Source organism: Dromaius novaehollandiae, chromosome 3 (assembly GCF_036370855.1).
Source record: "Dromaius novaehollandiae isolate bDroNov1 chromosome 3, bDroNov1.hap1, whole genome shotgun sequence".
NCBI classification, from domain to species: Eukaryota; Metazoa; Chordata; class Aves; order Casuariiformes; family Dromaiidae; genus Dromaius; species Dromaius novaehollandiae.
Genome location: NC_088100.1, coordinates 27,410,233 through 27,438,203, shown reverse-complemented (window position 1 = coordinate 27,438,203; position 27,971 = coordinate 27,410,233). Strand labels below are relative to the sequence as shown.

The window sequence follows — 27,971 nt, the reverse complement described above, 5'->3', positions numbered from 1 at the left end:
TAGCATAGAGTCAGTAGTAAAAGTCAACAAGAATAAAACAAATTAGCTTGATAGACAGAAACTGTCAGCTTGTTCATAAACTCTAAAAGTGTTGTTACATATATTCATAGATTTTGAGGTGAATGCACACAATCTCCCGATGATTGTTAATACCATTCTTTACATAATTATACAACTTATGATCTCAAGAAATTTCTAGAGATGTTCAGCATAGTATAAAATCAGATTTCTTGTGAATAAATAAAGGCCAGAGACCTTAATATGCTCAGCAATATACCCAGTTTTTAAATTACAACCACATATCATGATTTAAAGTCAACGCAGGAAGAGAATTACTATTATTACCAGATTGTTGCTATTGTTTTTATTATTATTATTTCTAGTTATAGCATAATACTAAAAGACGCTGATTGGGACCAGGTTGCCTCAAATTAACACATTGAAGGAAAATATTATTTGCACTCAGGTTGTCATTTCACTACCAGATTATTTATTTGTATCTAAATAAAACTATTCGATTTCCAATGGTAAACTGCAAATGACCAAAAAAGCTTTTTCACAAACATGTGGATTGTATTGTATGTATGAATGGGTTCAGACTCCTGGATTAGCACTAACCTGTGTTAGAGTCCTGATTTTCATCATCGTCATCATCATCATCATCATCTTCACTAGATGCTGAAGCTCGATTCTCTTCAGAGTATTGTAAGCAAGGGTTGTTAAATATTCCCTTCCATATTTTAGCACATCTCTTTTGAAGTGGCTCTGAGCACTTGCACTTTCCCAGTGCTGTTTTCCTCAGCTCTTTCCATGCTGATAAACACTGCTGCGCAGCCATCTGGAGCCGGCATTTCGCCACTTCTGCCTGGCAAACTCGCTGGAAGTTCTTGTATGCTAAAAAACAGTCAGGGTCCTCCCGGCAGCTTTGCTTTGCGATACTGCAGTCATTCTCTGATTCATCTGGGTGTCTTTGGTCTTTGGGAGTGCTGTGTTGCCTGAAACTCAGTTCAGTATCTGGTCTTGAGGAAGTATCCGAATAATCTGTACAAATAGGTGTAAACAGATATAAAAGTCAAATGGAAGACTAAACATCATCACTCTCTCCTGGTCACCTTGAAACAAATTTAGGAAAAGAATAACTGTCTTAAAGCAATGAAATGATTTAAACAGCCATAACTATGCCATGACTAAATTCAGTGGTATGCACATACATAATCATTTCAGATTCTTGCAGGGTTATGAATCTTTCTCCTGCTTACTGTGCCCTAGTGTCTGCATCATGCAGTCTAGCTTAGCGATTCAGATGATAACCCTAAAATGACAAACCCTCACTGAAATTACTGCATAAAGAGATTTGTCTCACATAATTTCAGCCACCTACAAATTGAACATATCATGATTATCTTCTAGATGCACTTTATAATCCGTGAGGAGAAAAAGACAATTGCAGAGGATGGTTAATTATGTAAAATATATGTTTAATACAGACAGGGAGAATTACTCCTGAAAGTACCTACCAACACTACAAGTATGAAACATTCTGCATTTATAGGCAAACCCAGTAATGGTGCAATTTAATTCAACATTTTTGTTATACTGGCAAGAAATGCAATCATGTCTAATCAACAAAAATATAAAATTACTTCCATTTGCTAGAAGCAAAAGCAACTAGTTCAATAACATTGACATCAGGCTTTAGATACCCACTATTCGTCTGGGGCAAGGAGTTTCAGAACAGGATGCTATTATTTCCTCTGCAATAAAGCCATATATTTTACTACTTGATGACATGCACTGACTGATGCCTGTGTGGAAACATGGCTCAGAGCAGAGAATCAGCCTCTGTGCTCACTTTCCAGACTCTCATTCCCTGGCTGATTTTATCTCTCTTATGTCAGATTCGCTAATCATTACTCAAGGAGACTCTTGATCAGAAACTAAAAGCCTTTCCGACTAGCTCTTATTTGTAGAAATAAGCTTTCTCAAGAGAAAAAAGTTCTCATAATTAAATAAAAAAGGGGTCTAGGCCCAGTGACTGTAATGGAATTAAAAAAAAAAAAGATTGTATTTTATGTAGTAAATACGGCTTCATAAAGGCAGTAATACTATTTCCCACATCCATTAACCTTTAGTAGATATAGTGAATATGCTCCTGTAACACAGCATGACACAGTTACAGAGCTGTACAGCCCCATTTACTCACACTCTCATTCACAAGGCATCTGAATGTGCTTGTCTCTATACACAGCATATCCTCAGAGATGCTTAAGTTTCCTTGGGCAAGTAGCCCTTAACACACATAATGTTTTCACTCATGCTTTCCATCGAATTAAACAAGAGCTTTGTAAACTATTTCAATTTCTCACATGCCTTCTGTTTTTCCTTGATTTTATTTTAAAACAAATATGACATTGCTTTCATATGTATTTTGGAATATGAATGTCATAGAAAAGACAAAACAAAACTTTGCAATTCTTTCAGGAAATTATCAGGTTTGAGAAATACGTAAAAAAACAAGTCAGTTAAAATGAGAGTTAAAAAGTTATATTTTTCTTTTGTTCTGTGTAATTAAAGCATCATCTGTAATTAATTACCTTTAATAACACGACATTGTTTCTCAAGCAACGTTGTGATGCTACAGAAACCATTTGTAGTGCAGACGCAGTTTTTAAATGCTGGATATTCATCAGCCAGGACCTGGATGATTCTATTACAGCCAACGGCATCTTCAGCCTTGCATCTGTTACCTAGAACTCACAGTTAAAAATATAGTAATGTCTATGGATGCTTAGGGGATAAGGTTACATAAAACAATTCAATTTAAGCACAGAAATAATATGCTTTGCCAAGAGAAGATGGTTTTGACTTAGCTTTATTTGAAAACATGTCATAATTCACAATTTTAAAATAATATTCAGTGATATAATAAAGATGTGGGTACAACATTGCCGCCTTTTATTCAAACTGACCGCTTCCTGGAATATCTGTCTCAGCTTGCATTTCCAAAGTACGTAAAACCTTAAAATAATTACTTTTGACAGGAATTAAACAGAATTAGTGTACTTTTGGCTTACAAGAGAGTCCATTTAAGGGACTATATTCACTGGGGTCTACAGTGAGGTAAGCCAGCATACACTGCTGTGCTGAATCTCACTGATAGAAATAAGCCCCAGGGAAAGAGAATTGGGGAGCAATACAGCTGCGTTTTGAGACTGCTTTAGCTGAATGTGCAGAGACTAGTTGCTTGCTGCAAACTGACTATCAGAAATAGGCAGGACATCCTTGGGATGAGAGAAATCAGTATTCCCCCTCAGTGGGATTCTGGTTACGCAGATAAAACCAACACTACGCAGCAGTGAAGTGTATAGGAGAACAGCTAGTGTTGGACTGTAACTGCACCTCTTTTCTAGGCAGGTGAGGCACAGAGCTCAAGCTAAAAAAGATGCATCAGAATCTATAGGCATATCCTGGACTGAGGCATTGAAACACTCATCCTGGGCCGGTCTAGAAACGAGGTGCCTGGCTTTGAGGCTGGAAATCACAATGCTGAATGAGGTGCCTCCACATAATGGGGTAAGAGATGGGATGTCGACATCCTACATGCCCACGCAGTCCCACGAAAATGATAATGCTAACCCCATGCTAAGAGAAAGCACCTCTGGTTCAGGCCCCTAGTTCATTTGAGGATGATGCAAACCTCTGGTCATTTAGATATGCCCTTAGAGCTCTAATGATTTTCCCTGTAGAACAACTTCACTACCTAAGTTTGGCTATGATAACAAATTTGAAGCAGTCCAAGAAGTGGATATTCTGATTTTTAATTTTTATTTTTTATAAAAAAAATGGAGAAGTTAGCCTAGAACGTTAACAGAAACAGAGCAGAGCCTTAGTTTGCCACTCCAGCTTCAAGCCAGCTGCTTGCATGTGCGCTTGGACTCAGTGACAGAGACACTCATGTGGAGTGTCATGAATAGTAAAAAATAAAAAGCATGTACCAGCTTGTGGTGCAAACAGGTAAATAGACCAACCTTGTACTTTATGGACTAAATAGTTTTAGAAGTATTTTGCTATCTATTATTGCTTAAGGAACTTCCTAGTTAGTTAAGAAAGTTACTTAAGAAGTAGTTTATTACCATTTAAGAAACTTTTATTTTGTGAAAAGCATAGTCTACCTGGTCAAAACGGGTGTGCAGCTGCCCAGATCAGCACATTTCTTTCTTTGCCTCTTGAGTATTAATTATATTAAAATACATAGCAATAGGAATATGTGGCTCAAAAGTTCCAGGTTGTTCATGAGGCTGCATGAGGATCTGTTTCAATCAACTAAATGCATATGCTATTCTTTCTGCCCTATCAAAGGTGATGTCTGGCTTCCTACCTCGCTGCTTCTTAGGTAACCAGTGTGGAGCAGCAGAGATTGTGTGTGCTAGTAAAACTCAAAGTTAACAGCCATGTGTCATCATTGCCACTGACAGGCTTTAATGTGACCTGCTGCTGGCAGACTTTTAACATCATTTATGCAGTATTGACATGAATAGCAGCGGAAAGCAGTCCAGGCTAAGGTCTGCAAGAGGAAATACTGCATTTTGCCTATGCCTGAAGGAATGAAAATTAACTGTTTGGACGTGTATGTCCCCATTCTACCACCCCAAAGACCATTTTCAACCGGTGTTTGCATTGCCCTTGCTCCAATTGCTGTTGCTAGCTAAGGAGCGTTTGGTGTGTATGAAAAAGAGGAACTGCTACAGAGAGTGTCCCAGCCCAGCAAGAGTTACAATTCCTAGTCTCTGCTCCCACTTCATGTCTTATATCAGCAACAGGAGGAAATCATGATGCCTGGGCTTTCTCGTCTCTCTCCAACCCCATCTCTGGCTTGCCATATGCATCTCGAAAAGAATCACGATCCTGACCTTAGCCCTCACATTTCTTTTCCTTTCAGTAGCCAAGGAGCTCAAGAGGTCTAGTAGGAGCTACTGAAGATCGCAGACATAGGAGACTCCCTGATGGTAAATATAGGGTTGAAAGTATGTCATGGTATGGGAGAACAATAGAGGTCCACAAAGGTAGGTGGGTGGGTATTCTGCCTTACATTTTATCCAATAAGCAAGGGATAATAAATGAATTTCAGGAGAGAACTTCAGAGGGAGGATTCTCAGGGGTAGAAATAACAAAAAAGAAAAAAAAGAAAAAAAAAGAAAAAAAAAGAAAAAAGAAAAAAGAAAAGAAAGGGCTTGCATAAAAGTGAGCTAATTTACAAAATATATGAGTGCCTCTTTCATGGGCTTCAGGACATTTCAAGGGTAGAAGTGGGTATTGGTGGCAAAAGAAATAGAGATCCTAGTATCTTTTACCCAGTTCAGCTCCACTTAACTCAGCCACCTTTATGGCACTAATATTTTGCATTCATTAGTCAACTGCACTCTCTGTGTTCAGAACGCCCTTATGCATTGTGAACATGCTACCCTAAATTACAGCATGTGACAACCAGGGGTTGAGATGTAAAGGTTGTGGGGCTATGAACATTCAAAGGGCATAGAATCAGGAAGCACATCACATTTATAAAGTTCCCTTTCCTGGCCTCTTAAAAGCAGTGTGGAAATAACCTATTATCAGTATTGGTCTGTTTGTACACTGTGTTGATTCAGCTGTGATGAACAGCAGAAAATATTTTATTGCTGGTTTTCAATTATTGTTGCTTTATCAATAATTAGTTCTAGGTAATATATTTTAGTTAATACATATGCTACCAAGGCATTTACAAAAAATACCCTCTGACTTAATTCTAGGCAGCCATTATTCATTATTTGATTTATTTATATGTACATAATTTGTGCACATATGACCACAAACAGATGCAGGACAGAGTGGATGCTGACACTTCCAGGGTGATAATCTTTCTTCTTGCATAGTCAGCTCTTCAATCATCTCAATGAGAATTGCATCTGAAGACTGTAGATGAAAGTACTGGGTTTTCCTCTCTACCCAGGCCTGGTGAGATCACATTTGGAGTGCTGGGTCCAGTTCTGGGCTCTCCAGTACAAGAAAGACATAGACATATGGGAGTGAGTCCAGCAAAGGGCGACAAAGGTGGCGAAAGGACTGGAGCATCTGAGGTACAAGGAGAGGCTGAGAGACTTGGGAAAGTTCAGGGAGGTCTTATCATTGTGCATAAATACCTGATGGGGGGAGTAAAGAAAGTGGAGCCAGACTCTCCTGTGTTGCCCAGTGACAGGACAAGGGGCAAATGGCACAAACTGAAATACAAAAATTCAGTTTAAACATGAGAAAAGACTTTTTTACAGTGAGAGTGATCGAACACTGGAACAGATTTTTTTACCAGGGATGTGAAGTCTCCATCCTTGGAAATATTCAAAACCCAACTGGACATGGTCTTGGACCACATGCTCTAGTTGACCCTCCTGTGAGCAGGGAGGTTGGACTAGAAATCTCCAGAGGCCCCTTCCAACCTCATTCTGTTATTCTGCCATTCTATGAAAAGTAAAGTCTACTTTCAAATATAGTTCACAATGTGATTCCTTAAAATTTGATAGCAACCTGAGTTTTTTTGGAATTAAGGTGTTGGAAGTTCTGAAAAATGAGGAAAATGTATTATTGTGGTTGGACCAGGCCACAGCATTTTCTGTTTCTCATGAAATAAGAAAAAGAAAAGAAAAGAAAAGAAAAGAAAAGAAAAGAAAAGAAAAGAAAAGAAAAGAAAAGAAAAGAAAAGAAAAGAAAAGAAAAGAAAAGAAAAGAAAACCAGCAAAAACCAACCCCCAAATCAAGCCTCTTGGCTGGGTTCTCTGAGAAATACCATTAGCTGTCTGAGTGTGTGTTCTTACCCTCTGAGGTCATAGCACACAGTGACTGTATTTATAATATTTTTTTCCAGACCTAAGAGAATATCTGACTGTCCTGCAATGCTGGACAATCCTTGCCAAAGGCTGTTATCCTAATGAAATATACAGAATCAAAAAACTGCCAACCAACTGCAAGAATTTATTTTCAGAAGGTTTCTCTGATACCATTAGCCCAGTTACAAACACCATTAATACCAGTGAATAAGCACATAGGACAACATGTGAAGGAAATGGAGTATTTTAACCATACACACAAATAAAATGGGACTATGCAACAAATCCAAAAGGGAATCCACAGCACTTGTCATGCTGGGTCACTTCACCTGGTCACAGCCCATTATGCCAAACAGCCTCAGTGCTAATGCCTTTGTGCAGGATGTGAGAGATGCAGATTCAACTTCTTCCTCTGATGTGGAGAAGAGGGTTGTGTGTGGAGATTTCATCTTTAGGTGAGTGTCTTGACCTTGAAAGTACTGGATATTCCAGTACTTTCCTTTTAATACCAACCATATCATTTGAAACTGGTCTACTCTATATAAAATATTTAAAGACTCAGTAGAAATGAGCTAAAATCTAGTTCCTTTGGAGGCTGTCAAAATCATTAGAATATAGTGTCTTTTTCATTCACTCTCAATGCTTCTAAGAGTTTTCAGACATTTTATGCAAAACATATATGTATCCAGAACAGCAGACACTAAGAAGGAACATGCAGAGAATTTTCTGCTGCATTTTAAATGCTCCCTTGTGACCTGGGAGACTTGGGTTCAAATCCCTGCAATAAATCTGACAGACAGAGGAGTTTAGGTAGTTCACACTGCAGATGCATGTTCTTGCAGATGGGCTGCCGAGCTTGGAGTCAGGCAGTATCTTCTCCTGCCTGGATTCTCCACACAGACCAGTTGTGAGACTGGGTCCCAGAAGTCAAGCTAGACAGTTCATTTTATGAACTCTGCTGCAGGACTGATTATGGCATCAGGACATGGATGGTTTTGTTCAGGTAGTGCCAATATAAGGAGAAGAGAGGTTTCCATGGACATTTAGATGTCCAGGAAATGTACGTACCTCGGTGATTCTCAGTGGCTGGGAATCTACATTTTGGAATTAAGTTGCTAGAAGTGGCAGTAATGTATCTAAATCCCTTTGACTACATTTATGAATAAGGCTTGGACTAAGCCAATGGCAAGTGACTGTATTTATACTGCTGCATTTTTGCGTAGTACCTGGTCTGGACTGAGCAAACTAGCACTCTCCAGCTATTGCTTTGTCATAGTTGAGAAGATAGCTTGGGCCTGGTACCACCCCCAGAAAGCAGTTTTGTGCAGCCAGCCTGGCTGTAGGAAAGTTTAGTTGTAGGTGTACATGCTGTTCCGTGGCCAGAAAATAGTCCCCGGCCCTTTTTATTTACTAGTACTGATGTAGCCCTTGACATTTCTCCATCAGCAAAGGGGTCATCACAGGCTCCTTCTAACGACATAGCTCTACCCTGCTTCACCCAGCCACTCTTTGCTCTTCCACATTCACAGTACTGGGAAAGTGAATACTCAAAATTTAGTAGCAAGGTTTTGGGAAGATTTAAGGAAAGGGAGAGATAGTGACTTATACCCAAGAAATTTTGTGATGTGGTGGGTTCAAGAAGACAATAGGCTGTTGGAGAAAATAACATTTTCATCTGACTACAGTAGGGATTAGGATGAGTTTCAGGCCAAACTAATAATATCTGGTCTTCCCCCACTTAAAATATAGTCATACTTTACTAGCATAGCAATGAAAAGGTGGAGAGACTGATTTTCTGCTTTCATTTATGTGAGAATCTGTTTAACAATGGAAGCAGTATTAGTAATATTCATAACTTGCAATTTATTGTACCAACATTCCCTGGATGTGGATCAATTTGACATGTAGGTACTACTCACTGAACAAATACAATATGCCTCCCCTCAACTTTCTTTGAGGCATGTTTTATTTGATTTGTTTCTTATTCTAATGCTATTTTTAAAAATTATTGTAAGTAACTACTACACTGCCTCAGGTATGATATAAAATCAGCTCCTCTGCAGTTCTGTTTCTTTTGGGGCAGGGGCAGGACTTCCTAGTTCAGAACATATGGCGCTAAATGCTTGCTTTGCATAACAGGATCCTAAAAAAGCACAATTTCCACTGAATTCCACTTGTTGAGTTGCTTCAGACTTTGACTTCAGTTACATTCCAGAAATGCAGTTTATTACATTAAAGACTGGACATTGTGACTGCTACTGAAGGTAGCATTGGCTACTGTCAAAGATTTCAGAAGTTGGCTGCCTGCTGCTGTCATTTGCTCTTTGAAATCTCACTGACTTCATTCAATCACCCCAGTAATATTATGATATGAATATGCAACCATTCACCAACTCAAAATAATTCCATGTGCACCATAAAGAATTACCTGAAATATTGCAGACATCTTCCACGACATTCCAGACACCCTCACATCCATTTGCAGCATTTATACATTGTTCCCTCAGATGCCCACAGTCAGTAGTCTGGGCAGCAGATATACTTGTGAAGTATATGAGCAACACTGTAAAAACAGAATATAATGACAGACGTTGTACTGACTTTTTTCATTTATGTTTGGCTTATAACAATATACTTTACTATAGCTTATTGATCATTTTAAATAAGCTAGCAATTCACTTTTTAGTAAAATAAATCTTTTTCTCAATTTTACTACTGCAAATTCAAATTCAACTTTTAAATTTTCAAAGTTGCAGTGTCATAAAATTGTATTGACTTTACCCCAGTACTATAACATCAGCCATAGCTATATATGACATCGGTCCATAGATATATAAAAATGACTGCTATGCTGAGATCTATAATAAATTATGAAAAGGAAGACTGAGTATAAAATTCAGAGGAAACATAACATTTTATTTCAATTGCAGTTTTATCAAGCTAGAGACTAAACAGGAATTCCTATCAGTAGATCATATGAAAGAGATTCAACAGTTACAAAACTGTTAGATAATAAATGGGATTTTATTTCAGAATACAATACTCTTCCTCCTCTTTGATTTTACTTTGCAGATGCGTCATTTCTTGAAAGCCATCCCCAAATTCATGTCTTTATCTGCTTCACTGCATGCACTGAACTTAAAGGCCATATTAATTGCATAAATATGTTCTAAAACTTAAGACTGCTATGGAGGTTTCAAGGTAAAGAATTTTAAATCAGTACCACTTCTGGCTTATCAGTAGAAAATTAGATTGCTTTGCGAAGAAAAGAGAAATCAGTTTGGGTTTAGCTCTTTCATCAACATTCCCATGATAACACGGTCTCTAATTTGGTAACCAGATGTCTTAATCTTCTGTAAAATTAAGTTGCAGACACTGATTTCAGGCCTCATCCGACTAACTGTTAAATACCTGCTGGGAGTGTTTTTTGGGGGTATTGAAGGACACTCAGCATTTCCCAGATCCATGTTTATTTTTTGTGTTCTTCAGGCAAGTCTATGTGGAATTTGAGGAACTTTTAGTACTATTTAAATCCTTAAACATCATTTGCAAGGGGCATAAAATATTCTCTGAGGACTTGTCCATGCCCTGTCCAGAGAAATGAAATGTAGATATTTGATATATCTCTTAATAAAGTTAAACAGCTGCTACTGGTTAGAGATAATGTCATCCCTTCTGGAAATGGTGCTTTCCTGTGACACACAAGTGCTGCTGTAGGGAACACTTTCTGGAGACGTGTTGACAAGGATGCAATACCATTTAGTAATTTTTAACTGACAGGTGCAGTAACATCTAGTGTGCCTCAGGGATGTGTGAGAAGTCACACATGCTTGCCATAAGATGGTGAAGCTGGTGCTAATCCTTTCCCAGTTGTGCATATTCCTCCCAGTTAGAAGATCTAGGCAGAGCTGGTTGTGAGGTCAGTCATCTCCAACCTGAGCCACTCTTTCAGCCTTCTGTCATTCAGCTTGGAGACTAATCAATAGAAACAGCCCCTCTAACTAGATACCGAGGGAGGTCCAGGTGGCCTGTCTGTAGGAATAGCTTCAGCTCTTAATGACAAAACATCATTCGTGGGACTGTCTCTAAATATTCTTTCTAATTGTGAAGTTATTTGCTGTTTATTTAGATGACATTTTTTGACCGGAAAACATTTGCCATATACCTTACAGGTGAAAAACACACTATAAGACTATAAAATTGCAAACCCAGGAATTTTTAAGAAAGGATATCTTTTTGGGTGACCACTTACATATTTTGTAGCTACTAACACAGTGGGGAAGCGATAGGCCTCTGACTGGGGTCCACAGCAGAAAGAAGCTGTGCTATCTCCCTCCTGTTGAGATGGCTTTCCAGAACCAGTGGCTGAAAATGAATAGTCAAAGTAGGGACTGATTAAACAGCCAATTAGCACCTTCCTTTTTAAAATCTTTTTAAAGATTACTTCAGTGTGTTTATTTGGAACTCGTCTGGAAATTGTGCCCACAAAAAGGAAGAGCTGCCTTTGCAAAAAAAAGACTCAAGTAGCAAAATATATGATTGAATCTATTTCAGTCTAAGAAAGGGGCACATCTAATGGCATATTATAAATAGCTTTTTTGGCATTACTTTAGTCCTTTACTCTAGTTATTCACTCTAGTGTTCGGAGTACTCAGAGAGTGGATCCTATTTAAGAAAGTTCAGGGAGTCTAAGAGTTAATTTACTGATAAAAGCTAATTTACAGGGGACCCAGTCTGACATGAAAACACACAAATTTAGATTTCTGCAGGTGTCTATACGTTTTACAGATGTCTGCTGACATACTGGGTAGGTGTCAAATTCCCTATTCTGAAGAATTTAGTGTGTAAAATGAAATGAAAAAGAAAGGGGCATAGTAACACCTTCATTTTCACACGGGAAACAGAGGCACAGAGGAATTGCAGTGTCTCTCTCAAGACCATAGAATTCTCTGACAGATAGTAATGAATAATGGAAAACTCAGATTTCCCTAGCTGTGGTTCCTTATCTAACTCCAAGAGCAGCAAGATAGGGAAAAAAGTGAGCTTCAAGGGAAAAAGTAAACTATAGTTGTATATTTAGGGGTACAGATATGGTAAAGGACAGTTTGATTCTAATGAAGTAAAAACTAGGGCAGAACTACCTACAGAATATTCTTAACCACAGAAAAGGAATTTAGAGTAGTTAAAGAGAGAAGCAGCACATACACATAAAGTAGAGAGGGAAAAGGGAAGATTAAAGAAATAATAAAAAAGCTGTCTATATTTGGGGGTGTGTTTTTCATTGTGGTCTCTTTCACCAGCTCCTTCTGTCCCTGCTTTGTTGATTTTTCCCTTTTTCCATTCAAACTCAAGGGGAAATGTCAATAACCCTCCCTGAAGCACTGCCAGCACTCAGGGCTTTCCCCCCAGGAAACAAATGCCTGTTTATTTAGATGAGGCATGCCACTTCCACGTCTCCTCGCTGGCCCAACTTTTTATCGGTGCTGGCGCTGCTGCCCCTGCTATTCTGCCTTACTCCTCGCCCCGGTCACGCTAATGGGGACAGTCTGAAGAAGTCTGTGCCACGCAGTAGGCAGGGCCCGGTGCGAACCCCCGACAGGCACCTGCCGGGTCCAGGGGCAGGGCCGAGGGATGGAGGCGGAAGGGGGACCGGGCGGGAGAGATGCGGGCAGGCGCGGGGGAGCAGCGGGGGCACTTACCGAGGCCGAGGAGCGCGGCCATGGCCGGGCGCTGGCGGCTGCAGCTCCGCGCCGAGCCGAGCGGGTCGCGCCGGGCGGCAGGTGCCGGCGCCGCGCCGCCCTTCAGCACCCGCGGCGCGGACAGCGCCCCGCCCAGCGCGGCCCCCGCCCGGCCCCGCCCGGCCCCGCGCGGGGTGGTGCCGGGGAGGGCGCCGCAGGCCGCGGCGGGGGACGGGCAGGCGGCGAAGGCCTGAGCTGCCTCGCAGAGCAGATGTGGCGGGCGCGACGGACGGAGCCCGGCGCTGGCAGTCCCGGAGCGCCTGCCGCGGGAAGCGGCGCAGGGCGGGTTGTAGACAGGGCGCTGTGCCGGCATGGCCATCGCAAAGGGCGGAGGGAGGCAGACCTGTCACACTTCCCACCTCTTCTGATCAAAAGCAGTACACCGATCATTTTTTTTTCCCCTCAAGAACTCCCCTTATTGAACTCTTATCTTACATTCCTTTTCGCAATCCTTAAGCTGGACTGAGTCTAGAAAAGATGTGGTTCTTAGGCTTGCTCATACAGTCTAGCTGCCCTCTTCCTCCTCTTGCCATTTGATTTCAGGAGAAACTAACAGAGCACGGTGTTGGCTGCTGCTCAGGAAGATGACATCTCAAGCCCTTGGTCTTGTTTAGCTGTTGCTAAGTCTGATCATCCTCCGTGAACACTTTACAATGCCTTTTAGAAGTGAATTTGATTGCCTTTGTCTCGCATGTGGCCCATGATTGAGAATGAGAAAGAGGAGCTATAGAGCATGTTGGACAGCAAGCCAGAGGAACAAATAAACAATCTATATTGACTATGGGTCTGACTTCAGGAGTTTCACTAACACTTTGCTGTAAAAGAGTCAGCAACTGACTTGGATATTTAATAAAAAACAAACAAATCATAAACCTTCAATCAACAATATGTCAGCTTAGGCTGTTTCTCTGTAGATAAATGCAGGAAATGAGAGCAGCAGATGATGTTTCCCTTTTCCAATTTCAATGCTTTCTTTGCAAGGGCTAGGTTAAGAGAAACTGAGATATATGCACAGCTGCATATTTCGCTCTGGCTACTGAACAATCCTCAGACTGCATAGCTACTTGACAATTCAGAGAACGAACATGTGAGTAGTGTACCTTAGTACACAGGTCCAGCTGAAGCATGAGTAGATGGTATGGATCATAACAATATTAAATTTGCTATAAGAGCTCAGATGAAAGGTACACCTATTTATGTGTCCTCTTTCAGGAGTGGACAAGGCATATACTTCGGGAAAAGTATAAGACAAGTATAAAGTGATACTTCCCTGAATCCTTAGAGGACAACCATTTGCTGCTCAGGAACTTCTTGAGCTGGAGGAGTGTCCTGTGGCACCCTCTCCCATAAAGAAGCCACATATCCCTGTGTACCCATGCAAACTTTTAGCATTCACATGGACAAGTGGTGTCTGTAAAGAAACAATTTATTTTGAATGTGAGACCTGCTAGCGTCATTGGACGCCCTGTTATTCTTGCACTGATAATAGTAAACAACAGGTCTGTACCGATTTCTCCATGCACTCCTGAGTCTTCTTTTTGCAAGCTGCTTATCCCTTATAGTATTGTTAATTGGATTTGGTCCTTGAATACTGAGAGCAAAAAGACATCATAAAACTTTCTGAATATCTAGCAGAGATAGAGATATACTGGCTGAAATTCTGTCCCCATTGGCACAATAGAATTTGAATGAAGTCAAGATTTTGCCTATTTTCTGTTTAGCCAAAGAAAATTTAAGCTTACATTTAATTTCTTCATTTTTAACTTAGATTTTAGGTTACATGATTTATTGTATATTTTATTTAAGCTCTTAATGCCAGCATAGCTAAAAGCTTGTCATTCTTTGAAAGCATGTTCAATAAAACAAAATACTATTTCATCCAATATATCCAACAGCCAAAAAAAAAAGAGACATACAATCAGATGAAAGGAGTAGCCTGAAAGATGAATATCATTTCAGCTGGGAGATAAAATTTAGGTTTGATGGCTAAATGTGCTTTGGCGTAATTCCATTGTAATATGCAGCAATACATTGTGATACACTGAGGGCTGAGTTATGCTTATGTTTAGTGTACTTTCTTGCCTATAAAACACTCTCCAGGTTAATAACATACATCAACTTTGCTAATATCAGAGGATAACATACTGCCCTCTATGCAAAATGAAAGAAAAAATTGCCCTTTTGGAGGTGGAGAAGGAAGACGTGGTCTTGCAGTCTTCGTGACTGCAGAGCAGAAGCTTAGCGCTCCAATGATGACAGGGAGGGAGAAGGCAGGGATATCTCTGATCTTCCAGGACCCAAGTGTGAAATATGTTGAGAGACAAAGTACCAAAATGATGTTGGTACAACAATTTATGCACATGGGAGCAACTGTATTGTGATTTAGACTCTATGCCTGAAGTCTCTGTGACCAAACAGTGCTGGAGCAGAGAGACTGGCGTTGGAAAGCTGTTTCTAGGCTCTTAAATTGTTGACAGAGATATTAGTACACCAAAGCAGTTAGAGATAACAAACCCTGATTAAAGCTCAGCTCTCAAACGCTTTTCAATATTTACAGCCTGGGTAAGAAACATACATTCCTCAGCTGCTTCTTTTTGATGGTTAAGAAGGTAGGAGTAAGGAGGTTTTTACAGTCCTGTTCATATTGATGGCAGGACTGGCTATACATCAAAATAGCCACACTGGCAAAGTTTCGTAATGTAGATATGACTTAGTCAGTCATCCTCCCTTCCTGCTTCATCAAAACTTAAAGTTTTTTTCCATATGTCAGAAACTTCTTTAAGATCCGGTACTGCACTCAAAATGTTAGCTTTGTCTTAGAGTCATTTTGGTCTGCATTATTATCACTGTTTTGTTCTACAGCATTTTCCTTTTTCAATAGCAGTTTATTTTTACAGAAAATTTCCTATGATCACTTTAATTCAAAAATAAATGCACCCAAATAATATTTTAAATGTATCCAAATATTTACATCTTTCTAGAGTAAAAGGCAGCAGAAGTGGCAAAAAATTTCCATTACTTTACACAGGTAAATGACAAATTTTTACATGCTCACAAAGTTTTTCCAATGAAATGGTGCTTGAAAATGTGGTTGAAGAAGAAAACATTTCAATATTTTTTTAATTTGTTAGAAATAAAGAATTAAAACAAAATGAACATAAAAATATCTCTTCAAAAATTATAAAGAAAAAATTCTTTCAAAAAAAAGCAATTTTTTGATGAAAAACCTTTTCATTAAAACAGACAAAGCTTTAGCTTGATAACCATATCTGATGGTTGGGCAATAATTGGGCAATAATTAGTAGTTCAAAACTGCTGCTTTATATCCATGGAATCACAGAATGGTTGACACTGGAAGGGGACATTGGAGATCAACTAGTCTGACACCCCTGGATCACAGCAGGGTCACTGCAGGTTGCTCAGAGACATGCCCAGTCAGATTTTGAATATCTCCAAGGATGGAAATGCCACAGCCTCTCTGGGCCACCTACTCCACTCCTCACAGGATCACCCTCATGGGAAAAAAAGTTTAGTATGTTTAAACAGAATTTCCTGTATTTTAAATGCCTCTTGTCCTGTCCCTAGGCACCACTGAGAAGAGTCTGGCTCTGTCTTCTTTACATCCCTCTACCAGGTATTTATACACATTGATCAGATTTGCCCTGAGCGTTCACTTCTCCAGGCTGAACAGTCCCAGCTCTCTCAGCCTCTCCTTGCATGACAGACGCTCCAGCCCCTTCATCATCTTTGTAGCCTTTTGCTGGACTCACTCCGGTAGCTCCATGTCTCTCTTGTGTTGGGGAGCCCAGAACTGGATCCAGCACTCCAGGTGTGGCCTCAGCAGGGCTGAACAGAGGGCTGAACACCTCCCTCGACCTGCTGGCAATGCTCGTCCTAATGAAGCCCAGGATACCATTGGCCGCCTTCGTCACAAGGGCACATTGCTGGCCTATGTTCAATCTGTTGTCTACCAGGACCCCCAGCTCCTTCTCTGCAAAGCTGCTTTCCAACAGGTCAGGTCCCAGCCTGTACTGGTGTCTGGGGTTATTCCTCCCCAGGTGCAGGACTTGGCATTTCCCTTTGCTGAACTTTATGAGATTCTCATTTGCTCATTTCTCCAGCCTGTTGAGGTCCCTCTAAATGGTAGCACAACCATCTGGTGTATCAATCGTTCTTCCCTATTTTGCATCATTTGCAGACTTTCTGAGAGTGCACTCTGTCCCGTTATCTACGTCATTAACGAACAGTTAAACAGTATTGGTCCCACTATTGACCCCTGGGGCACACCACAATTGACTGGCCTTCAGCTGGACTTTGTGGTCAGCCACTGATCACAACCCTCTAAACCTGGCAGTTCAGTCAGTTTTCAGTTTACCTCACCGACCACTTATCTAGCCTGTACTTTATTAGCTTCTCTGTGAGGATGTTATGAGAGACGGTGTCAAAGCCTTACTAAAGTCAAAGTAAACAACACCCACTGCTCTTTCCTCAACCACCAAGCCAGTCATTTCAGAAGTACTGTTTCTAAAACTATCCTATTGGTTGATCCTACACAAAGCTTTTCAAATACTTGATTTTCAAAATACACTTGGGTGTTTCAAAGTATTTGAGGTTCAAATTCAGTACAATGATTCTATCTCCTTAGGGTTAGTAAATAAAAGACACCACAGACTTTTAGTTGGGAGTGAACTACTTGGAATGAAATTCTATCCACATAATTGTTAACATCTCTGACTTGTGGTGGGAATTATGAACCAAACAGAATAAATATGAGAGAAAGGACTTTAATAATCATGGGGTCAAAACCATGATTCAGGACTGGATTTTTGAAGTATTAGGTGCCTGAAGGAGCAAGCAGGACATTTTTGAAAGCACATTAGCATGAAAGCCTCTCCCTAAGTTATTGAAATTAAGTTTCCTAACAAGAAGCCTCTGAATTCACCAATTTTAAAGAAAGCCTTGTACAACTGCAAGAAACTACTTGGATACCACTGTGACACATGCAGCAAAAACATATTTAATGCAAAGTCATTCCAAAGTTGTATAGTTTAGGACTACCTCTTTCTAGATCAAACTGGCCTTATCCACTTTCCATAGCATCTGACATGCATTTTCTCTGGGCTCCATTCGGTTCCCTTCTGGCCTTAAAATAGAGTCACTCTTTTGGGGAACATATATATATATTTTTTCCTCTAGAAAAGTGCCTGAAATAAGGGGCTCTGCTATGGAACTGAAGGCATTTGATGTGTATCTGTTGCATGTGTTGCATGCTCTCTATAATCAAATGTGAGAATATTTAAGGTATAAAACCTGCTGGGGTACTGGTAGAGAACTGCTACTACAGGAAGGTCAGCTTGGTACAGCCTCATTTATACTGACTTTTGGAATTATTTATTCTGTTTTGGGGAATGTTCCCTTGAAATATCACCCAAATCATGTCCTGGCTTTATCTTGGAAAGAACTAATTGAAGAGGCCCAAAACTTAGCCAACAAGCAAGAAAACTATCAAGAATTGTGGACAATTGGGTGTTGAGTAGTCAAGCTCCATTCTTGATCTTCTTTTATGTTTCAGTATAACATTTATCGAGAGTCTGTATTTTTCAAAGGAAACAAGTTAGGCTGATAGGTCTACAGTGTCAGAGTTCTTTTTTCCATTTATTAAAGACAGATACTTAATGATTTTCCAGTTTTAGTCTTTTAGAGTCTCACTGATCCTCCATGAGTTTTCAAAAATAATTGCTAATTGATTTGAAATTCCTTTAGCTTGTTCTTTAATTACCTCTGGGTCAGTACCATTGGGCCAGCCTGACTGGTAACATTTACTTTATCAAAGGACTCTCCAACCATTTCTTTTCTTACTGAAGCTTGTATTATTACCCCTTTGTTGTTAATGCCAATTGTGTTAGTCATCTAATTGAAGCTGACTTATTCAGCTAAGAGTGAAGCAAAAGATGTTTAACCCATCAACCTCCTCGGCCTCATCTGTTGCTAGTTTTCCTTCCTCTTCGCAAAGCCTTTGCTTTCCTTGGATCTTGTTATATTTTCTATTTCAATACTCCTTTTGAATCTGCAGGTAACTCCCAGGCTGAGGAAAGCTATAGCCACACTCAGGGTTTGATTCAGAATTTAGAAGGTGGAAACAAACTGAAGGAATGGCCTGAAAGGACCTGAGCTACTCACAGCACTGAGCCGAGGGCCATACAGAAGGCCAGACCAAAGACAGGTCTGGAGACAGGGACACCAACAGCATAGCTCCAGCAGAGACTGGGTGCCCAGGGCTGAGCTAAATGGAGCCTTTGGGCTGTGGGTGGTGGCCCCAGGCGGGCCTCATCAGGGCAAATTAAGGCCTATTGATGCTCTCAGGGCAGTAATTTACTATTTCTTGTAAATTCCTGTAAATTCTTCTGTTTCACACTACAGGCTGAATAAAGCTTTCTTATAAGGGAACAGTAGTATTCCCGTTCATGGCCCAGAAAATGGTTCTTGCCATTCCCAGGATTTTCCCTCTTTTTCCAGAATGCATTAACAGACAGGCAATGGGATGGCTATAATAGATTGTACAGAGTTCTTTTCAAATCCCACCTCTGCAAGTCTTGTATAAGTGATTCTGCATTATCCTTCCTTATTTGTGTTTGTAGTTTCCATTTAATGAATCTTTAGTTTTCACATGACACTCTTGATATTAACTGATAGGTTCGTGACCTTGGAATTTGTACTTTGAAATTCATTTCATTCTCTAGGTCAGCTGGTGATTCCTGTGTGATATCCTGATCCTTGTTTGCACCTCTTATTACTCACAGTTTTATGTTACCATCAAATTTCATTGCCATGCTGTTATTTTTTGTGCCAACCATTAATGAAAATATTAAATAAATTAAAACTTTCAATTAGTGTCTATTCAGCCTGATATCTCATCCCTACAAGCTGCATTGTTGTTAGATAGAATCCAACTTATCTTACGGTCTGCCTACTATTCCCATTTTCAGTACTAATTTATCATGTGGGACTATATTAGATGCTTCACTGATGGCTAAACAGAGGAGATTCCTCTCATTTAATTAACTTAGAAACTGATCTAACGTGTGAAAGAAAAAAAAATCAGATTTACTTTGGCATAGTTTACCTTTGAAAAACTAATGCTGTATTTTAAACCAGGTTTTATAACTACTTTGTCTCTATGATGTCCTTTAAAAATACTACATTTGCTTTTTTCTACTCAGGTGGGCAACCCTTACTTTGATAATATGTTTTTAATTGTCACATTGCATTCTCTTGTAAGGAAAAAAACTGAAGGTGTTTTCTTTTCATTTACACTTTTTACTAGTCCTTAGATTTTCAAACTTCCAAAAAACTTTGATTGTACTATTTGCGTCTGAAAGATACGCTATTTAAGCAACAAAATTTTGGCCAGAACAAAATCAAATCCGTATGTCAATGAAAAAAATACCATCTCTTACAGTCTCCACACAAAAAAGTATTATTAGGTTAAATATATGACTAAAAGAAATTCCCAGTAATTTTGGAATATTTTATTCTTGGGGATCTGAGTGAAAATCAGGAATGCAAAAAAGAGAAAATTAAGGCCAGAACTTCCTTTTCTACCCTGTCACAGAACATCTGCAGGAGTCAAAAGCTGCCAGTGACATTTGGCTATCTTCTTACCTCATATTAACTAACACAATTTATGCCACTTGCATTAAGGGAGCAGCAAAAAGAAGATAAATTCAATTGGTCGGTTGTATTCAGCCCTCCTCTAGAAAGATGATACTTACAGTTTTGCCATGAACATTACTATTTGGCTCTGTTAGCCACCCAAGTTAGAAGTACTTTATCCTTTCCCCTCCACATATATTCATCTCACAGGGATTTGGGCAACATGCCTCACAAGGCGCAAGAATCTTTCTGGCTTCTCCAGAGTCACTGGTGAACCTTATGTGTTTGATAAATGTGCATACTCCCCTTTCATACTGACAAAGTTCTTTTACATAATCATTTACTTTTTACATTCTTGCTCTCTCCTCAAGGAAAAGATAGAAATACATTTTTTGAAATGAAAATATAGCTTTGTATCATTCCTTTGACATACCTTTTGGCAGTGGTAGGGGGAACATTTCATGCCATAATTAAAAGATCAGTGAATATTATTTTCCAGCTCTGTTACTATGCTAATTTTTAGCAAAGTAATATTTAACATAGTAATAGCTATGCTAACATAGCTAATTTTTAGCCTGAACAGGAGCCCACCAGCTCCCTTAATGGACCAGAGAAAAAAGTGGTGCTGACAGCAATGCTGATGCAGCCTCACACTTCCTTTGGCATGCCCTTTGCAGCCCCACACTGTTTGAGGCTCCATGCTTTCTCTCTCACCTAACCCTAATCCTATCCCTAATCTCAGGCGGGGCCTGAACCGGAGCCCACCAGGGCCCATCCTGGACAAGAGAAAAAATTGCTGCAGACAGCAATGTTACTGCAGCCTCACGCTTCCTTTGGCATGCTCATTACAGCCTCACGACACATGGGGCTCTAGGCTTTCTCTCTTGCCTAACCCTAACCCTAATTCTAACCCTAACCCTAACCCTAACCCTAATCCTTGGTGAGGCCTGAATCCAACCCCACCAGTGCCCTTAATAGACCAGACAAAAAAGTGGTGCAGACAGCAATGTTGGTGCAGCCTCACGCTTCCTTTGGCATGCTGTTTGCAGCCTCATGCCACGAGGGCTCTAGGCTTTCTCTCTCGCCTAACCCAAACCCTAACCCTAACCCTAACCCTAACCCTAACCTCAGGTGGGGACTGAACCGGAGTCCACCAGCTCCCTACCTGGACAAGAGAAAAAAGTGGTGCTGTCAGCAATTTTGCTGCAGCCTCACACTTCCTTTGGCATTCCTTCTCCAGCCCCACACTACGGGGGGGGGGGGGGGGGCTCTGGGATTTCTCTCTCGCCTAACCCTACCCCTAACCCTAATCTCAGGCGGGGCCTGAACCCAACCCCACCAGCCCCCTTCCTGGACAAGAGAAAAAAGTGGTGCTGGCAGCAGTGTTGCTGCAGCCTCACGCTTCCTGTGGCATGCCCTTTACAGCCTCACGGCACAGGGGACTCTAGGCTTTCTCTCTCGCCTAACCCTAAACCTAACCCTAATCTTTGCTGGGGCCTGAACCCAAGCCCACCATCACCCTTAGTGGAACAGACAAAAAAGGGGGGCTGGGAGCAGTGTTGGTGCAGCCTCACACTTCCTTTGCCATGCCCTTTACAGCCCCACACCACATGGGGCTCTGTGCTTTCTCTCTCGCCTAACCTGAACCCTAACCCTAACACTCACCCTAATCTCAGGCGGGGCCCGAACTGGAACCCACCAGCCCCCTTAATGGACCAGAGAAAAATTGGTGCTGTCAGCAATGCTAGTGCAGTCTCCCACTTCCTTTGGCATGCCCTTTACAGCCCCACACTACGGGGGGCTTTAGGCTTTGTCCCTTGTCTAACCCTAACCCGAACCCTAATTCTAACCCTAACCCCCTCGGCCTAATCTCAGGTAGGGCCTGAACCAGAGCCCAGCAGCCCCCTTCCTGCACAAGAGAAAAAAGGGGTGCAGGCAGCAATGTTAGTGCAGTGTCACACTTCTTTTGACATGCCCTTTTCAGTCCCACACTACGTGGGGATCCAGGCTTTCTCTCTCGCCTAACCCTAACCCTAACCCTCACCCTAGCCCTAATCTCAGGTGGGGCCTGAACCGGAGCCCACCAGACCCCTTCCTGGACCAGACAAAAAAGTGGTGCAGGCACCAATGTTGCTGCAGCCTCATGCTTCCTTTGGCATGCTCATTACAGGCTCATGACACATGGGGCTCTAGGCTTTCTCTCTCGCCTAACCCTAACCCTAATTCTAACCCTAACCCTAACCCTAGCCCTAATCTCAGGCGGGGCCTGAGCCTGAACCCACCAGCCCCCTTAATGGACCAGAGAAAACAGTGGTGCTGGCAGCAATATTAGTGCAGTCTCCCACTTCCTTTGGCATGCCCTTTACAGCCCCACACTACGTGGGGCTCTAGGCTTTCTCTCTCGCCTAGCCCTAACCCCAACCCCAACCCCAACCCTAACCCTAACCCTAACCCTAACCCTAACCCTAACACTAATCTTAATCCTAATCTCAGGTAGGGTTTGAAGCTGAAACCACCAGCCCTGTTAATGGACCAGAGAAAAAAAGGGGTGCTGGCGGCAGTGTTGGTGCAGCCTCACACTTACTTTGGCATGCTCTCTGCACCCACATGCCACGTGGGGTTCCAGGTTTTCTCTCTCGCTTAACCCTAACCCTAATTCTAACTCTAACCCTAACCCTAGGCCTAATTTCAGGTGGAGCCTGAACCGGAGCCCACCAGCCACCTTCCTGGACAAGAGAAAAAAGCGGTGCAGACAGCAGTGTTGCTGCAGCCTCACGCTTCCTTTGGCATGACCTTTACAGCCCCATGCCACTTTGGGCTCTGTGCTTTCTCTCTCGCCTAACCCTAACCCTAACTCTAACCCTAACCCTAATGTCAGGTAGGGTCTGAACTGGAACCCACCAGCCCCATTAATGGACCAGAGAAAAAAATTGGTGCTGTCAGCAATGCTAGTAAAGTCTCCCACTTTTGTTGGCATGCCCTTTACAGCCCCACACTACGTGGGGCTCTAGGCTTTCTCTCTCACCTAACCCTAAACCTAACCCTAACCTCAGGTGGGGCCTGAACCGGTCCCCACCAGGCCCCTTCCTGCACAAGAGAAAAAAGGGGTGCTGGCAGCAATGTTAGTGCAGTGTCACACTTCCTTTGCCATTCCCATTTTCAGCCCCACACTACGTGGGGCTCTAGGCTTTCTCTCTTGCCTAAACTTAACTCTAACCCTAACCCTAACCCTAACCCTCACCCTAGCCCTAATCTCAGGTGGGGCCTGAACCGGAGCCCACCAGACCCCTTCCTGGACCAGACAAAAAAGTGGTGCAAACAGCAATGTTGCTGCAGCCTCACACTTCCTGTGGCATGCCCTTTGCAGCCCCATGCCACGAGGGCTCTAGGCTTTCTCTCTTGCCTAACCCTAACCCTAACTCTAACCCTAACCCTAACCCTAGGCTGAATCTCAGGTAGGGCCTGAACCGGAGCCCAGCAGGCCCCTTCCTGCACAAGAGAAAAAAGGGGTGCAGACAGCAATGTTGCTGCAGCCTCATGCTTCCTTTGCCATGCCCTTTACAGCCCCACACTACGTGGGGCTCTAGGCTTTCTCTCTCGCCTAACCTTAACCCTAACCCTAACCCTAACCCTAACCTCAGGCGGGGCCTGAACCGGTCCCCAGCAGCCCCCTTAATGGACCAGACAAAAAAGTAGTGCTGGCAGCAATGTTGGTGCAGCCTCACGCTTCCTGTGGCATGCCCTTTACAGCCCCACACTACGTGGGGCTCTAGACTTTCTCTCTTGCCTAACCCTAACCCGAACCCCAACCCTAACCTCAGGTGGGGCCTGAACCGGTCCCCACCAGCCCCCTTTCTGCACAAGAGAAAAAAGGGGTGCAGGCACCAATGTTGCTGCAGCCTCACACTTCCTTTGCCATTCCCTTTGCAGCCCCACACTACGTGGGGCTCTAGGCTTTCTCTCTCGCCTAAACTTAACCCTAACCCTAACCCTAACCCTAATCCTAACCCTAGCCCTAATCTCAGACAAGGCCTGATCCGGAACCCACCAGTCCCCTTAATGGACCAGACAAAAAATTGGTGCTGGCAGCAATGTTGCTGCAGCCTCACGCTTCCTTTGACATGTCCTTTACAGCCGCATGCTACATGGGGCTCTAGGCTTTCTGTCTCACCTAACACTTACCCTAACCCTAATCCTAATCTCAGGTAGGGTCTGAATCAGACCCCCCCAGCTGCTGTCCTGGGCAAGAGAAAAAAGTGGTGTAGGCAGCAGTGTTGGTGCAGCCTCATGCTTCCTTTCGCATGCCATTTACAGCCCCCCACCACATGGGGCTCTAGGCTTTCTCTCTCACCTAACCCGAACCCTAATCCTAACCCTAAACTCAAGCAGGGCCTGAACCCAAGCCCACCAGTGCCCTTAATGGGACAGATGAAAAAGGGATGCTGGCAGCAGTGTTGCTGCAGCCTCACACTTCCTTTGACATGCCCTTTACATCCCCACGCCACATGGGGCTCTAGGCTTTCTCTCTCGCCTAACCCGAACCCTAACCCTACCCCTAACCCTAGCCCTAACTGTAACCATAACCCTAACCCTAACCGTAATCTGAGGTAGGGTCTGAACCGGAGCCCACCAGCCCCCTAATGGACCAGACAAAAAAGTGATGCTGGCAGCAGTGTTGGTGCAGTCTCAAACATCCTTTGGCATGTCCAAATTCCAGTCGCCTCTTTTTATTATGTTTTTATTCAGCAACTGCTTTTCTGATCATTTGAAATTATATTGAAAAATAATATCTTGTTCCACACAGTTTAAAACTCTCATTTACACTATTATTTGGATTTTCTTTTCTTAGAAGAAACAAAGTAAAATAATTTCCTCAAATAACAGTGATGTATTAGCTATACATGAAAATTAAGCTTACACATAGGAATATAGGAATAATTCCTATGATTTTATTTGATGGTTAAATATTATTTCCATTTAGGTATTTCTCCTTATTCATTTATTAGAAAAAGAAAACTTTTATATACAAACAACGTGAGATTTTTATCTCACTTTACACCAGTGTAAATTTTAACAATGTCTAGTAAAACAAGTACTGGAGAAAGCTAAAGCATAAAGTGATCAAGCAGTTTATAAAACTATAGCTCTCACGGTGGACAGAACATTGCATGACATGGCTTAGGTCAAAGTAAATCCTAGAAAAAATATTTACATACGTTAGTCAATAACGTCTTCTCTATGAAAGATTGTTTTTTCAACAAAACGTGATCGTATGAAAAAAGTCCTGTCAAATGCTCAATCTTTTACTGAAAAGCAAGTCCTTCCTCCCATTTTACCCTTCCCAGGGAAAAAAATTTCTTCTCCGAAGCAAAATCTTATCTGAAATGCAAGAATTAGGAATACTGCCACACCAGGATTGTGTCTTAGGCCCTTTTAAATTAGCCTCTTTCTAACCAGCATATTCCCCTAGCATTTTAAGTCTCCAGTGAAGCACCATCTTCTCTCATTAAGAAGGAAAATTACAATACATGGTAGGAAGCCCCAGGCCAGGGAGCTTATCCCATGAATGGAAAATGGATACATGAGTACTTGATCTACCAGTCCAATGAGATATCTCCTTCATATTTCCAGAGAAAAATATTCTATTTTAATTTTTGTTGAAAATTAAACATTATCTTGGCAAACAAATCTGTTAATTTTTTGGATTTCTAGTATTAAATGGCAGTTGAGATAGAAAATACAAGATAACCAACATTTTCTATTATAAAGATCCTCAGAGATCTTCTAGAGCAACACTTGTGGACATTATGGACTAAAATGAGCCACCAAAGTTAATGTCCTGTTCTTCAGGGGTGCTGACACTTGTTATTCCTATTGGCCTGAGTAGGAATTTTGAGTTTATAGCACCTTTGAGTATCGCATAAGTTTACTTAAGTAGTTAGTTTTTAGGCACTCTAGTCTGAAGAAAAAAAAAATGTCAATTTAGTGTAATATTGTGAAAACATGTGTGACTTGCAGTGCTTTGGGTTCATGTCTAAGAGTCATGTCTGTGCTTAGTAAAGTAACCTGGAATATCAGAAAATCAGTCTGAAGTGAAACTTCCATAACAAACATAGAATTTACTGCAAGTGAAGTAGCAGGAAAAGAAGTGCAAAATAATTCCAGAATATCACTAGTGCATAAGTAAGCATTCCTTGCAAATAAGTCACTCATTAATAGAAACAGGATATAAATAAATGATGTTTGAGACTGCTTTCAAATGCTTATAGTTCTTTGTATGATACAATTTAGAACGTTCTACAGCATCTAAAATGTATAAAAATAAATATCTACAGTATTTACAAAGTATGGTACAATCCAATCTTTAAAAAGACTTGTAAAGATGTGTTCTTTAGCTCATAGTGAGGTAAGCAGGTTTCCATAAGACTGAGAAGAAATAGCAGAGGCAGTCATTTTGAAGGAATCCCTTTGTCCTGTTGTTCTAGTCTGCAACACAGCTAAAAATGCGCCATTTTCAGGTGGTCTTTAACATATTGAGCCAAAGTCAGCCTTGCTGTAACTCCATCGAGGTAAATTTAGTTATGCTAGGGATTAATTTATCCCACTTTGCATTCTCTGCTGCACCAGTGTCTTCTGCAGAAACGCTCACTGCTTCATCTAAATTTGAAGTCACACTCATCCCTGGTATGTGGAGATGCAGTTCCACTGATTTCAATGGGCTCAGTGTAGCTGTGATACCTGTAACAGAAAATATAGATTTTAAGGTGATTTTACTGCTTGTAACAGGTAGCTGACTGGCTCACCCTGTGACTCGCACTGTCTTTTAACAATATAAAGATGATCTACTAACAAAAAGATCTACCAGAAAAAGATCTACCAGGAAATGTTCCGAATTGCACTGCAAATTTTAAGCAAAGACTCCCTGACTGAAGGCTAAGGGGATTTCTAATGCATAAATCTTAATTTTCTTACTGTTAAACATTTTAAGCATGTTCTATTACTTATTTAAATCCCCTTTCTTAAATAGTTTATGGTTTCTGATCCAGATGCTGCTGTGAACTACAGATTTTTGTGTAGAAGTCAATATAGGGCAGGCCCAAACAGGAGAATGATGACAGATAATGGATATAGAGCAAAACATCATCTACAGCCAAACAGCATCAGAAGACACAGAGACAAATATACTACCAGTGGGGAACAGGTGCAGTACCATTTGCTGGAAGTGTGTTTATGTTGCTCAATACAACATGTTCTGAAAGTTTTGAAACATTATCAAAATTGCTGATCTGGGTGGTCAACGATTTTCGACTCTCTGTACTGGCATGACCTCTGGTAAGCCGCTCATCGTGGTGATGGCAAATGCCAAAGAAGCAACAAGAAAATGCTGCTTTAAATTCTTCTCTAAATTTCCCTGTCAATCACAAAAAAGACTCATGAAAACATTGTGTCGTAAACTATGTTCCAACGAAGTTTATAGATTAGAAAAAAGCAGTTATCTAATGCAAAATTAACCCAGGTTATGCAAATGTCCTCCTAACACCACTGAAGTAGGAAGTCCTAATTTCAACAGTTTAGAGAAAGACAGAAAAGACACAACCTTCAAAAGAACACACGCGAGACATGGTATGAATCCCATATTATTCTTGGCTAGACAGAGCAGGCAAACTACAATGACTTCTGAAATTATGCTGTAAATAGTTTGTTGATTAATAGCATATCTAATGAA

The 27,971-nt window shown here is 41.3% G+C and overlaps 2 protein-coding genes across 3 annotated transcripts in view; both read right to left on the bottom strand.

Annotated features, from left to right (window-relative positions):
* GFRAL (GDNF family receptor alpha like) overlaps nt 1-12,911 on the bottom strand; it is a 29,753-nt gene extending 16,842 nt beyond the window's left edge. Inside the window, exons 1-4 of the mRNA XM_026103056.2 lie at nt 12,554-12,911; nt 9,283-9,417; nt 2,595-2,747; nt 619-1,041 (exon numbers count right to left, since the gene is read on the bottom strand). Coding sequence (XP_025958841.2) covers nt 619-1,041; nt 2,595-2,747; nt 9,283-9,417; nt 12,554-12,911 — 1,069 coding nt within the window. The remainder of the gene's footprint in view (nt 1-618; nt 1,042-2,594; nt 2,748-9,282; nt 9,418-12,553) is intronic.
* A 12,041-nt stretch (nt 12,912-24,952) lies between these two features.
* Nucleotides 24,953-27,971, bottom strand: part of HCRTR2 (hypocretin receptor 2) — a 32,976-nt gene continuing 29,957 nt past the window's right edge. The window contains exons 7-8 of one of the 2 annotated variants that reach the window (XM_064508585.1): nt 27,456-27,656; nt 24,953-26,983 (exon numbers count right to left, since the gene is read on the bottom strand). In XM_064508585.1, the coding sequence (XP_064364655.1) occupies nt 26,790-26,983; nt 27,456-27,656 (395 nt within the window). In that variant the 3' untranslated portion in view covers nt 24,953-26,789. The remainder of the gene's footprint in view (nt 26,984-27,455; nt 27,657-27,971) is intronic. The other variant, XM_064508586.1, reaches the window with a different exon arrangement.